The following is an 11,071-nucleotide window of genomic DNA, read 5'->3' as shown; positions in this document are numbered from 1 at the left end:
GAAACGCATATTTGAATCAATGTTGCCCAAAAATAAACACGGACACACCGTTAATGTAACACACGGACGTAACTTTTTTAAATCAATATATAATCTTGTATTTTAAAATAATCCACGAGAAAAATAGCTAGTGATACTTTTTTTTGGTCCACGTGGTTGTTTTACGAGTCGCATATTTTCTACGTCATTACTTGATTTCGAAGCAGTGTGCGGCAAAAGCAACAACGAACCACTTAAAACCGTTTTTTTGTTGTTTATATCAGCAAATTTGATTTATTTCAAATTATGTCTTCAAAGGGCATTAAGGTAGACAATGACCTCAAAACAAAGGTAATGTTTTCACAATTACTTTGACGCAGAATTTGAATAATTGAGAATGCTTGCCAGGCCTAGCTAGGGAGGTTAGCTACATTTTGCTCATAGTAGCTAGCTACGTTATTAGCATCATATTATTATCATCTATGAATGTTTTATTAGAGAATCTGAGCTCAGTCAAGTGGTGTTTGTTTATCTACCCTGTTGAGACTGGACAGTACCGATTTGTTTGTTTGTGTACAGTATCCCGCACCACGCACGAGGGCTGTCTTTTTCTGCAGAAACTTAGCTAGTACGTTAGTAACTAAATATTTCCCACTTCATCTGCTATAACACTACCAGTTCTTGGGGAGAGCGATAACATTAGCATATGTACAAAATTAACTAGATAGGTCGCCTGCTAGCTACAGATAAAGACACGACGGAAAAAAAACAGGTGGTAAGAACAGCTGCTTCCGTCAAATGGCACGTGGTGTTATTGGACTGTCATTCAACGTGGTTTTTCTATCACATGTCATAAGATGTGTTCGAAAATAGTTATTATTTTCTCATAGGTTGACGCCTTCAGAGAGCGGATCACGGGTGAGGTGAGTATCAATATTATGTCAACATGTTCTTATTTTAGTTTTTTGATGGTCCTAGTCTTCTATTTCAGAAATTTGACCAACAACCACAAATAACTGTTAGGAGGCATCATGTATATACTGATGCTGGTGCTGGTGCACACGTGACCATTCATTTAAAAAAAACTTTGTTCTTTACTAGGCTGAAAACCTGGTTGCAGACTTTTTCCCCAAAAAGTTGCTGGAACTTGACAGCTTTCTGAAGGTAATTCATATTCTATTAACAGGGATTGTATTGTTGTACATTTCTTTGTCAAAATAGAATCTAGGTTAATCCAGAGCCCCTTAAGTACTGTCACAGCTGACATGATGTGTTGTCAGCTGTGATGCGTTGTCCTAGCACACAACCTCTCCCTCATCAGCAAGGCAAAGGAGCTGATCAAGGACTACATGAAAGGAGGGCCGAGCACGCCTCCATCGACGTGGCTGTAGTGTAGCGGGTTGAGAGCCTGAAGTTCCTGTGTCCATATCACTAATTAACATGGTCCACACTAGAGCTGGGACGATAAACTGAAAATCATCAACACCAATCACAAGAATTTTGCTGATATCAATCATTACAATAAGTAGCCTATACTAGAGAAATGTTAAATACATTTGCTAATATGGGTGATTGTTAATGGGACAGTTGATGGATACAACCATCAAACCAGTAGTAGATTAAAAAAAAAATCTGTAGTGCACATTGTTATAACTTATCGTTATTGCATCAATTCAGGCAATTTATTGTGCTGTGGATTTTTGTCCATATCACCCAGCTCTACTCCACACGCCAACACATTTGTGAGGAAGGCATGACAATGCCTCTTCCCCATTTAGGAGGCTGAAAATATTTGGCATGGACCCTCTGATACTCAGTTCTACAGCTGCACTACTGAGAGCATCTTGCCTGGCTGCTTCACTACTTGGTATGGCAACGGCTTGGCATCCGACCGCAAGCACTGGGTCGTACACACTACCTTTCAGTGTCTCGATACCAGGCATTGTCAGAGGAAGGCCCTAAAAATTGTCAAGTACTCCAGCCACCCAAGTCAGACTGTTCTCTCAGCTACTGCACGGCAACCAGTACCAATGCACCAAGTCTGGAACCAACAGGACCCTGAACAGATTCTACCGCCAGGCCATAAGATTGTTAAATAGTTAACAAAATAGCTACCTGGACTATATGCATTGAACCTTTTGCACTCTCTTTTGACTCATCACATGCTACTGTTTATTATCTATCTTGTTGCCTAGTCACTTTACCCCAACGTATGTACATATCTACCTCAATTCCCCCGTACCCCTGCACATTGAGTCAGTATAGCCAAGTTATCGTTACTCATTGTAATTATTCCACGTAATATTATTTTTCAATTTCTCTGCATTTTTGGGAAGGGCCCGTAAGCATTTCACTGTTAGTCCACACCTGTTGTTTACGAAGCATTTGACAATTACTTTGATTTGATTTCTTCATCCTTTCCAGGAGCCCATTCTGAATGTCGCAGACCTGAAAGAGATCCACTCAGAGATAAACATCAAAGTACCAGACCCAATCATTCTCAACAATAGCCATGATGGAGTAGATGTGGTAAGTTCATGGATTCTCATTTGCATCAAATCAGTATCATGAAAGTGTATACATTCAATACCAAACATGATTTAGTCAATTACATGTTGAATTTTTTTTATTTAACTAGGCAAATCAGTTAAATAAGATTTATTTTTCTTACAATGGCAGCCTAGTGGGTTTTGTCTGGTTCAGGGGCAAAATGACAGATTTATACCTTGTCAGCTCAGGGATTCAATCTAGCAACCTTTTGGTTAGTGGCCCAATGCTCTAACCACTAGACCACCTGCCGCCCCCATGGTTACAGATAACACCTGATTTAGCAAATCAGATCTTGATTGAAGACTATGAAAAGTAGAATCAGGTGTGTTACTGCTTGGCTGGAACAAAGACCTGCAACCACAGTTAGCAAGCATTTGTTTATGTTGGCGCTGCCTAACAACTTCATTAGTCTGATCACAAAGGTATGTTCCACATCTGAAAAGAGACTACCCTGAACAAAGTGGAGGATAGCCAACACCAGTAGTCTCTCCCTCACTTTAACATAACACTGTGAAAGAATTTTAATGAGACATAAACAGAATGGCTTATTGACTCTCAGCAGGTCACTGTGCTCAAAGCTCTTGACCATTACTGTTCGAGGTAGAAAAATGTGGAATCCCTTTGATCTAGGGAGACCTACCTGTAACAGAAGTAATGCCTATGTTAACCCGAGGTTAATGTTTATAGCAAAATTCCAGGAAACGGAAAATGGAAGATGGACTAGATGATGATAACTGTCAAGGTAAACCCTATTGCCTGTTGTCATGCCATTTAATACTTGCATAGTAAGTCTGATGGCATTGCTGTACTGTAAAATACGCTTGTTGATATCTCTTAATGTCTGTCAATGCCGACTTATGCCAGAACCATTCATCTTCAATACATTTCTTGATAGAAGAGTAGACTACACTTAACTGATTTGCAGTATTCTATATTAGCTAGAAGCTGCTTGGATGTTTGACCTCTCAATCCCACCTCTCTAGATGGCCCCAAGGTGTTTGGCATGCCAGGGGGGATGATAAAGAGCAACGGCCAGCTGGTGGACCTGATCGAAAGAGTCAAGCCAGAAATAAGAACCCTCATAGAGAAATGCAACACAGTATGTACCCACAAACACAGCCATTTTTCTTTGAAGGATTTATTTGATTGCTTTTTGAGGGCTCTCCCACTCTGAATTGCTTAGTGGAGATCTACTGTTAAGAAATGACTGTCTCATCTGTATGTCTCTCACTCTCAGGTCAAAATGTGGGTCCAGCTCTTAATCCCCAGAATAGAGGATGGTAACAACTTTGGTGTATCCATCCAGGTATTATACTTTCCCATCAGTATGAGTGCAGAGACATTCACATGTCTAGCTTCTGGTCTACTTTTCCAAACATGAACAAATCTCCAACATTAGGGGGCAGTACTTGCACTCTTTTGCTTTTCTGTCAGATGATGCTGGCCTTGTTGTTTCTGTTTACAGGAGGAAACTGTTGCTGAGCTCAGGACTGTGGAAGGAGAGGCAGCCTCTTACCTGGACCAAATTTCCAGGTATGCCACAGTATACACTACCTTGTGTTTTTTTATTTACTTCACAAAAATCCCTTATGAATCTAAAATGGTTGCTTGGACTGTCTCAAACATTTGTTTTCAACAGGTATTACATCACCAGAGCGAAGCTAGTCTCAAAAATTACAAAGTACCCTCATGTGGTAAGTGTTAACTGCATACTGTTTACATCCACATCCAATCTTCTGCCCTGAGTCCTCTCGTTGTTGACCATCCGTCTGTCTGCAGGAGGATTACCAGCGCACGGTGACTGAAATAGACGAGAAGGAATACATCAGCCTCAAGATCATTGTGTCAGAGCTGAGGAATCAATATGTGAGCAATACATGCACACTGTTCTGGCTCTGTTCAACCAAGTTGTATCAACTTTATGTTGTTAGCCTGTCATGTTCTGGTGCAGATATTTGTTTACCGTAATAAAACCAAACCCCATCCGCTTGCAGGTGACATTACATGACATGATCCTGAAAAACATAGAGAAGATCAAGAGGCCACGAAGCAGCAACAATGAAGCCCTCTACTGAACACTCCACTTATCCTCTTCTCACCAACTCCTAGTAACAGCCACATTGGCAGCATTTAGATATATATTTTCCACTAATTAGTCTTTTGACCAATCAGATAAGCTTTGAATAGATATGTGATTGGTCAAAAGACCTATTAATTAGTGGAACAAAGCTCCAAATTGGGTTGCCTGTGTGAATGCAGCCATTGACTGTAACGGGGGCTTTGTTCTGGACTATTATCATCAATTCCCTCAAGGTGGACTTTGAAATGACCTCCTTAGACATGTTCTGAAACATCCATGTTTCCAGGACTTGTGAGAAGGTTGTACCTTGATTATGGATTTTTCTCCATGTCGACCAATCAAGCGGGCTTGAACTGAACTCAAACATGGCCGGCCTCCACGAAGTTGGTAAGGAGGTCAGATGAAACTTTTTGTGTCCTTGTCTGTGTGCTTGTAGTGTATATGTCTTGTCTGGAAACCGTCATGAGAGTTTCACGGGTATACTTTGTCTGTTTTATCTTTAGTTTTGTTTTTAAGGAATTATTTTTAGGATTCTGAAGTGCTTGGTGGTAACTAAAATTAGCTGTATGTGAGATTGTCAAGGTGAGTGTGGGAATGCTCAGTCTGCATTTTAGTTGTAGTGTAGCTTGCAGTCCTGTCAGTTTTTTATTTAGTTTTACTTAAGGGACTACTCAAGTACATTGTGAAGGATTATGTTCTGTTTCCAGCACAATATGTAATGCCCATCCACTCCCACTCTGATCTTGGGAGTTTCAATTGTGTTAAAAGCCAGATGATCTGTAATTTTCTCACATCCAGATGCTACATGATGAGAGAAGTGTCTTTACTGTATCTCTCCCTTAATTGTAATTTTGTTTTAAGGATAAATATTTTTACTTGATACATCCTTGAGAGAATGACATGGTTTCTCACCTGTTGTATATGCGGAAACTGTTGTCTTGTCTCAAAGAGCTTGTGTGTTTGAATTCACTCAGAATGAGGGGGCAAAATACTTCATCGCTAGGTTTCTATCTAATTTGCAACAGATTCATACAAATGTGATCAAATCTGCATTAAAAAAAGCCTTTCCCCACCAGAAGTGTATCCATCAGACACTTTTTGTGTGGATGAAATGTGTGTGATCAAGTTTCATGTACTGAATAAAGGTCAATGCGTTTCCATGGCATTTTCCGCTCTACCGATAGTTTTGTCACGCAGTGTTGCGATAAATTTCGAATTTGCCCAATCTGGTTCGCATGGTCTCTAGACAAGTTTGCGGATAGTGTACACTGGATAGGTTAGATTATATGATAAGAACAATAATTTGTTAATTGGCAGTTAAGCACCGATCATGTCACTAGCATACAAATTTAGACCCTCGATTTTATTGGAAAGGAGCATCAAATTCGTCACTGCACTTTCAGCACCCTGTAGTGTAGACCACTGCATGCTTTACCAAGTTGCAGTGGGAGGACCACACAACATGCAAATCTACCTCAACGTGATGATTATTCTATCAAATTGCGTAAGAAATCATTTCCACCGCAATTTGTCGCACAATTAATTTTACCGACACAAAGAGCCCACCATGTCGTGCAAAGAAATTGTAAACATTTACAAAATTATCAGGACACATCCTGTTTCTCACACTTGTCGTGATGTATTTTTATACGGCAGGCCTTTCCTCACATAAAAACTGTTGATGGATACATGGTTATAGGGTAACTTTAATCTACTACAGCGGTATTCAACTCAATTACCCTAGGAGGTCTGGAGCCTGCTGGTTTTCTGTTCTACTTGATCATTAATTGCACCCACCTGGTGTCCGAGGTCTAAATCGGTCCCTGGTTAGAGGGGAACAATGGAAGATAAGGAAAAAAATTATTGGCATTGGCTTCGAGGTCCAGAGTTTGAGGGCACTACACCATGCACTCGAGTAGTGGTGGTATAGAGATAGGGAAGTGCACCCAAGAGGTAATGTATAATAGGCTAAATAATGGGAAATAATCTAGAATTGGCTGCTGGTTGGTCAAGGGCAGGGTTGTGTAGGTTACTTTCTAAATGTAATCTGTTAAGTAATGTAATTTTGGGATAACCCAAACTAATGTAGTATGATTAATTTCAGTTTGGATTACTTTCCCCTTGAGGCATTAGAAGACGAAAAGGACACACCAAACACATTTGGTGTGTCATCATAGTGGTCTCTGACTTGTGGTTAGACACTCCGGTGGATCAAATTTAAACTTGAGCATCGGTGTACACAACTGACAAACTGAAATGGTCCACTCACACAGACAGTGTGGTGAAGAAGGCGTGACAGCGCCTCTTCAACCTCAGGAATCGAAAGAAATTTGGCTTAACACATAAAACCCTCACAAACTTTTATAGATGCACAATTGAGAGCATCCTGTCGGTCTGTATCACCGCCCACAACCGCAAAGCTCTCCAGAGGATGGTGCGGTCTTGCCAAACGCATTACCGGGGGCAAACTTCCCGCCCTCCTGGACACCTACAGCACCTGATGCCATAGTCAGGTCAAATAGATCGTCAAGGACACCAACTACCCGAGCCACTGCCTGTTCACCCCGCTATCATCCAGAAGGCGAGGCCAGTACAGGTGCTTGGACCGAGAGACTGAAAAACAGCTTCTATCTCAAGGCCATCAGACTGCTAAACAGCCATCACTAGCACATCAGAGGTGGCTGCCTATAGACACAGATTAGGAATCACTCGCCACTTTAACAATGTTCCATATCTAGCATTACTCATCTCATATGCACACTCCACAATATTCTACGGTATGTTAGCCACTTTTAAATTGTGTTTACATATTGAATCACCCATTTCATATGCATATACTGTATTGTATTCTATATTACACCACTGACTGTTAAACAGCAATTTCCAGCACACCAGAGGCTGCTGCCTATAGACAGATTAGGAATCACTGGCCACTTTAATGTCTCCATATCTTGCATTACTCATCTCATGTGTGTAAACTGTACTCTATACTATTCTACAGTATCTTAGTCACTTTAATTGTTTAAATATTGCATCACCCATCTCATATGTATATACTGTATGCTTTGCCACAGTATCTTCGTCCAATGCCGCTCTGACATATGTGTATATATATGTATGTTCTTAATACATTCCTTACTTATATTTACGTGTATTTTGGGTATATGTGGTGAAACTGTTAGATATTACGTGTTAGCTATTACTACACTATCGGAGCTAAAAGCACAAGCATTTCGCTCCACCTCTGCAATAACATCTGCTAAACACGACCAATAAAATTAGATTTTAAGTAATAATCTCCTTTTTTTAAAGTTTCTAACCTGTTTACAATATTTTTGCTGGTAAAATAACTGAATTGTTGTTTTTTTGGTAATACCTCCCCAACCCTGGTCACGTATGTTATATGAAATGTTTGTATATAGTGAGAGTTTAGAGAGACATTGAGTCGTCGGCACATGACATTACTGTATACAGAACAGTGGTTGTGTTGAGTAGCATTAATACCTGCTGAGATTTATTGTGCTCTTATATTTGATACAGTTGGTTCTTAAAAGGTAAGCCTTGTCAGTGTGGTGTCGGGGTTACATCTGATCCTGACCTAAACACTGGTCCAATACATCCAATACAGCTGTAAATGCAATCCTTTGACGTGAATGTTGTTAATGAACTCTTAAAGGGAATGGTTGGTGTGGCTGGTCATCGCAGATAAAATGTGCACCTCTCACAATATTAACAACTGACAATCGTTCCTTTACCGTTTTCTTCAGAACTCCTCTGCAAAATGGTCGCTCAAGGAATGTATGTGTTAGTCAAATGGATATTGATAGTCCTTGGCATTGCCTCAGTGATGAGAAACATTGTTCTAGTATGGCTTAATACGAGAGATGTGACAGCAGTGCAACAATTCCTTGCTCAACCTCTCCACCCTATAACGGTTGAACACAACGAGCGCAGCGTTGTTTTTTCTGACCTATCCGCTGAGGAATATCGTCAAGTACGCGAGTACAGGGGCACAATTCCAGGCTTAAACATTTCGTACGATCCACAAACTATGCTTTTTCATTACTAAAATCTACTTTTCTCAGCCAAAAAAGTGGATACGCTGCTCTACCTGGATGACAATGGACCCAAGCCGGTGAGAGAGCCGAGGAGGGAGGTTTTCTATTGCACCATTGGATACATTAAAGACAGTGGTGGCAAAGTACCCAATTGTCATACTTGAGTAAAAGTATAGATACTGTACCTTAATGGAATTAATGGTAAATGACTCAAGGAAAAGTCACCCAGTAAAATACCACTTGAGTCAAAAAAGTCTAAAAGTACTTGGTTTTAAATATAATTAAGTATCGAAAGTAAATGTAATTGCTAAAATATACGTAAGTATCAATCATAAATCATTTCACATTCCTTATATTAAGCAAACCAGAATGCACCGTTTTGTTTTTTAATTTACGGATAGCCAGGGGCACAGCCCTGGAGCGTTTGTGTTTAGTCCGCAAGGGATGTTCTCTTGAAGTGCGTGAATTGGACCACTTTCCTGTTCTGCTTAGCATTCAAACTGTAACGAGTACTTTTGGATGTTAGCGAAAATGTACAGTAAAAAGTACATGATTTTCTTTAGGAATATAGTGAAGTAAAAGTTGTCAAATACCCACCAAAAAACGACTTGAGTAGTACTTACTGAAGTACTTTACACCACTTTTTACACTGGGGAGTACACACTTTCAATCTCAATTGTTTATTTAGTTATTTTCAGGGTTTGGTAAATTGCAAAATTAGAATTTTGGTGTTGAGCCCCTTGCCTCTTTCGAGATTATGCCTCGTGGAGTCAAATCAGGGACAAAGGGTTCTGTCGTAATTATGAGGGTTTGTATGTTCACCCTATAGGATTTGAATTTCAACTCAATCACGAGAGCACAAATCCGTTTTCAATGGCGTGTGATGAAGTTGCTTCATAACAGCCGGTACTTCAATAGTGTGCTAGATCTTAAACAACAACATGACGCCGGTCATGTAGTGTATATGACATTATATGTGGACACCTGCTCGTGGAACATCTCATTCCAAAATCACGGGTATTAATATGGAGTTGGTCCCCGTTTGCTGCTATAACATCCTCACTCTTCTGGAAAGGCTTTCCACTAGATGTTGGAACATTGCTGCAGGGACTTTCTTCCATTCAGAGCATTAGTGAGGTCGGGCACAGATGTTGGATGATTAGGCCTGGTTCGTAGTTGGCGTTCCAATTCATCCCAAAGGTGTTCGATGGGATTGAGGTCAGGGCTCTGTGCAGACAAGTCAAGTTCTTCCACACTGATCTCAACAAACAATTTCTATATGGACCTCGATTTGTGCACAGGGGCATTGTCATGCTGAAACAGAAAAAGGCCTTCCCCAAACTGTTGCCACAAAATTGGAAGCACAGAATCGTCTAGAATGTCATTGTATGCTGCCGTGTTTAGATTTCCCTTGACTGGAACTAAGGGAACTAGCATGAACCATGAAAAACAGGCTCAGACCATTATTCCTCCACCAAACTTTACAGCCGGCACTATGCATTTGGGCACGTAGCTTTCTCCTGGCATCCGTCAAACCCAGATTCATCCGTCAGATTGCCAGATGGTGAAGCATGATTCATCACTCCAGAGAAGGCGTTTCCACTGCTCCAGAGTCCAATGGTGGCAATCTTTACGCCACTCCAGTCGATGCTTGGCATTGCGCATGGTGATCATAATCTTGGTGCGGCTGCATGACCATGGAAACCCATTTCATGAATCTCCCGACGAACAGTTATTGTGCTGACGTTGCTTCCAGAGGCAGTTTGGAACTCGGAAGTGAGTGTTGAAAACGTTATGCTCTATGCACTTCAGCACTCGGCAGTCCTGTTCTGTGAACTTCTGTGGCCTACCACTTCGCACCTGAGCTGTTGTTGCTCCTAGACGTTTCCACTTCACACTTACAGTTGACCAGGGAAGCTTTAGCAGGGCAGAAATCTGACAAACTGACTTGTTGGAAAGGTGGCATCCTATGATGGCGGCACTTTGAAAGTAACTGAGTTCTTCAGTAAGGCCAGTCTACTGTCAATGTTTGTCTAAGGCAATTGCATGGCTGTGTGCTCAATTACACCTGTCAGCTACGGGTGTGGCTGAAATAGCCAAATCCACTTATTGTCCACATACTTATATATATCGTGTAGCACATTTTTATGAAATGTGTTTTTATTTTACATTTGAACTATTTAATTTCATATCCCTGCTCTTCATGGTCTCTACTAACAGGAATGGTGCAATATTTATGCCTCACCAACTGAGTGTCTGCCTTTTATCCCATATCTTTGGTGACTGATTTGAGTTTTCTTACAGCCCTCTGAGTGGTCAAAGTTAGTGCCACTACTGATGCAGGAGGGCTAGGGGACTTGACCAATCAGGTTCAAGTGAAGATTTTTTTTCATATCCATTTCTA

At 40.7% G+C, this 11,071-nt stretch overlaps 1 protein-coding gene across 1 annotated transcript; it reads left to right on the top strand.

The window, feature by feature from the left end:
* Positions 1–4: 4 nt before the first annotated feature.
* LOC109898553 (proteasome activator complex subunit 3) lies at positions 5–5,774 on the top strand. Its single transcript, XM_020493562.2, has 11 exons — positions 5–330; positions 870–902; positions 1,081–1,143; positions 2,404–2,508; positions 3,217–3,271; positions 3,513–3,628; positions 3,767–3,835; positions 3,995–4,062; positions 4,169–4,223; positions 4,309–4,395; positions 4,524–5,774. The coding sequence occupies exons 1-11, from the start codon at positions 286–288 to the stop codon at positions 4,602–4,604; spliced, it is 777 nt and encodes a 258-aa protein (XP_020349151.1). The 5' UTR covers positions 5–285; the 3' UTR covers positions 4,605–5,774.
* Positions 5,775–11,071: the final 5,297 nt, after the last annotated feature.

This window comes from Oncorhynchus kisutch, linkage group LG6 (assembly GCF_002021735.2).
Source record: "Oncorhynchus kisutch isolate 150728-3 linkage group LG6, Okis_V2, whole genome shotgun sequence".
Taxonomy (NCBI): Eukaryota; Metazoa; Chordata; class Actinopteri; order Salmoniformes; family Salmonidae; genus Oncorhynchus; species Oncorhynchus kisutch.
Note: the sequence above shows the minus strand (reverse complement) of the source record. Positions and strands in the feature narration are given on the sequence as shown.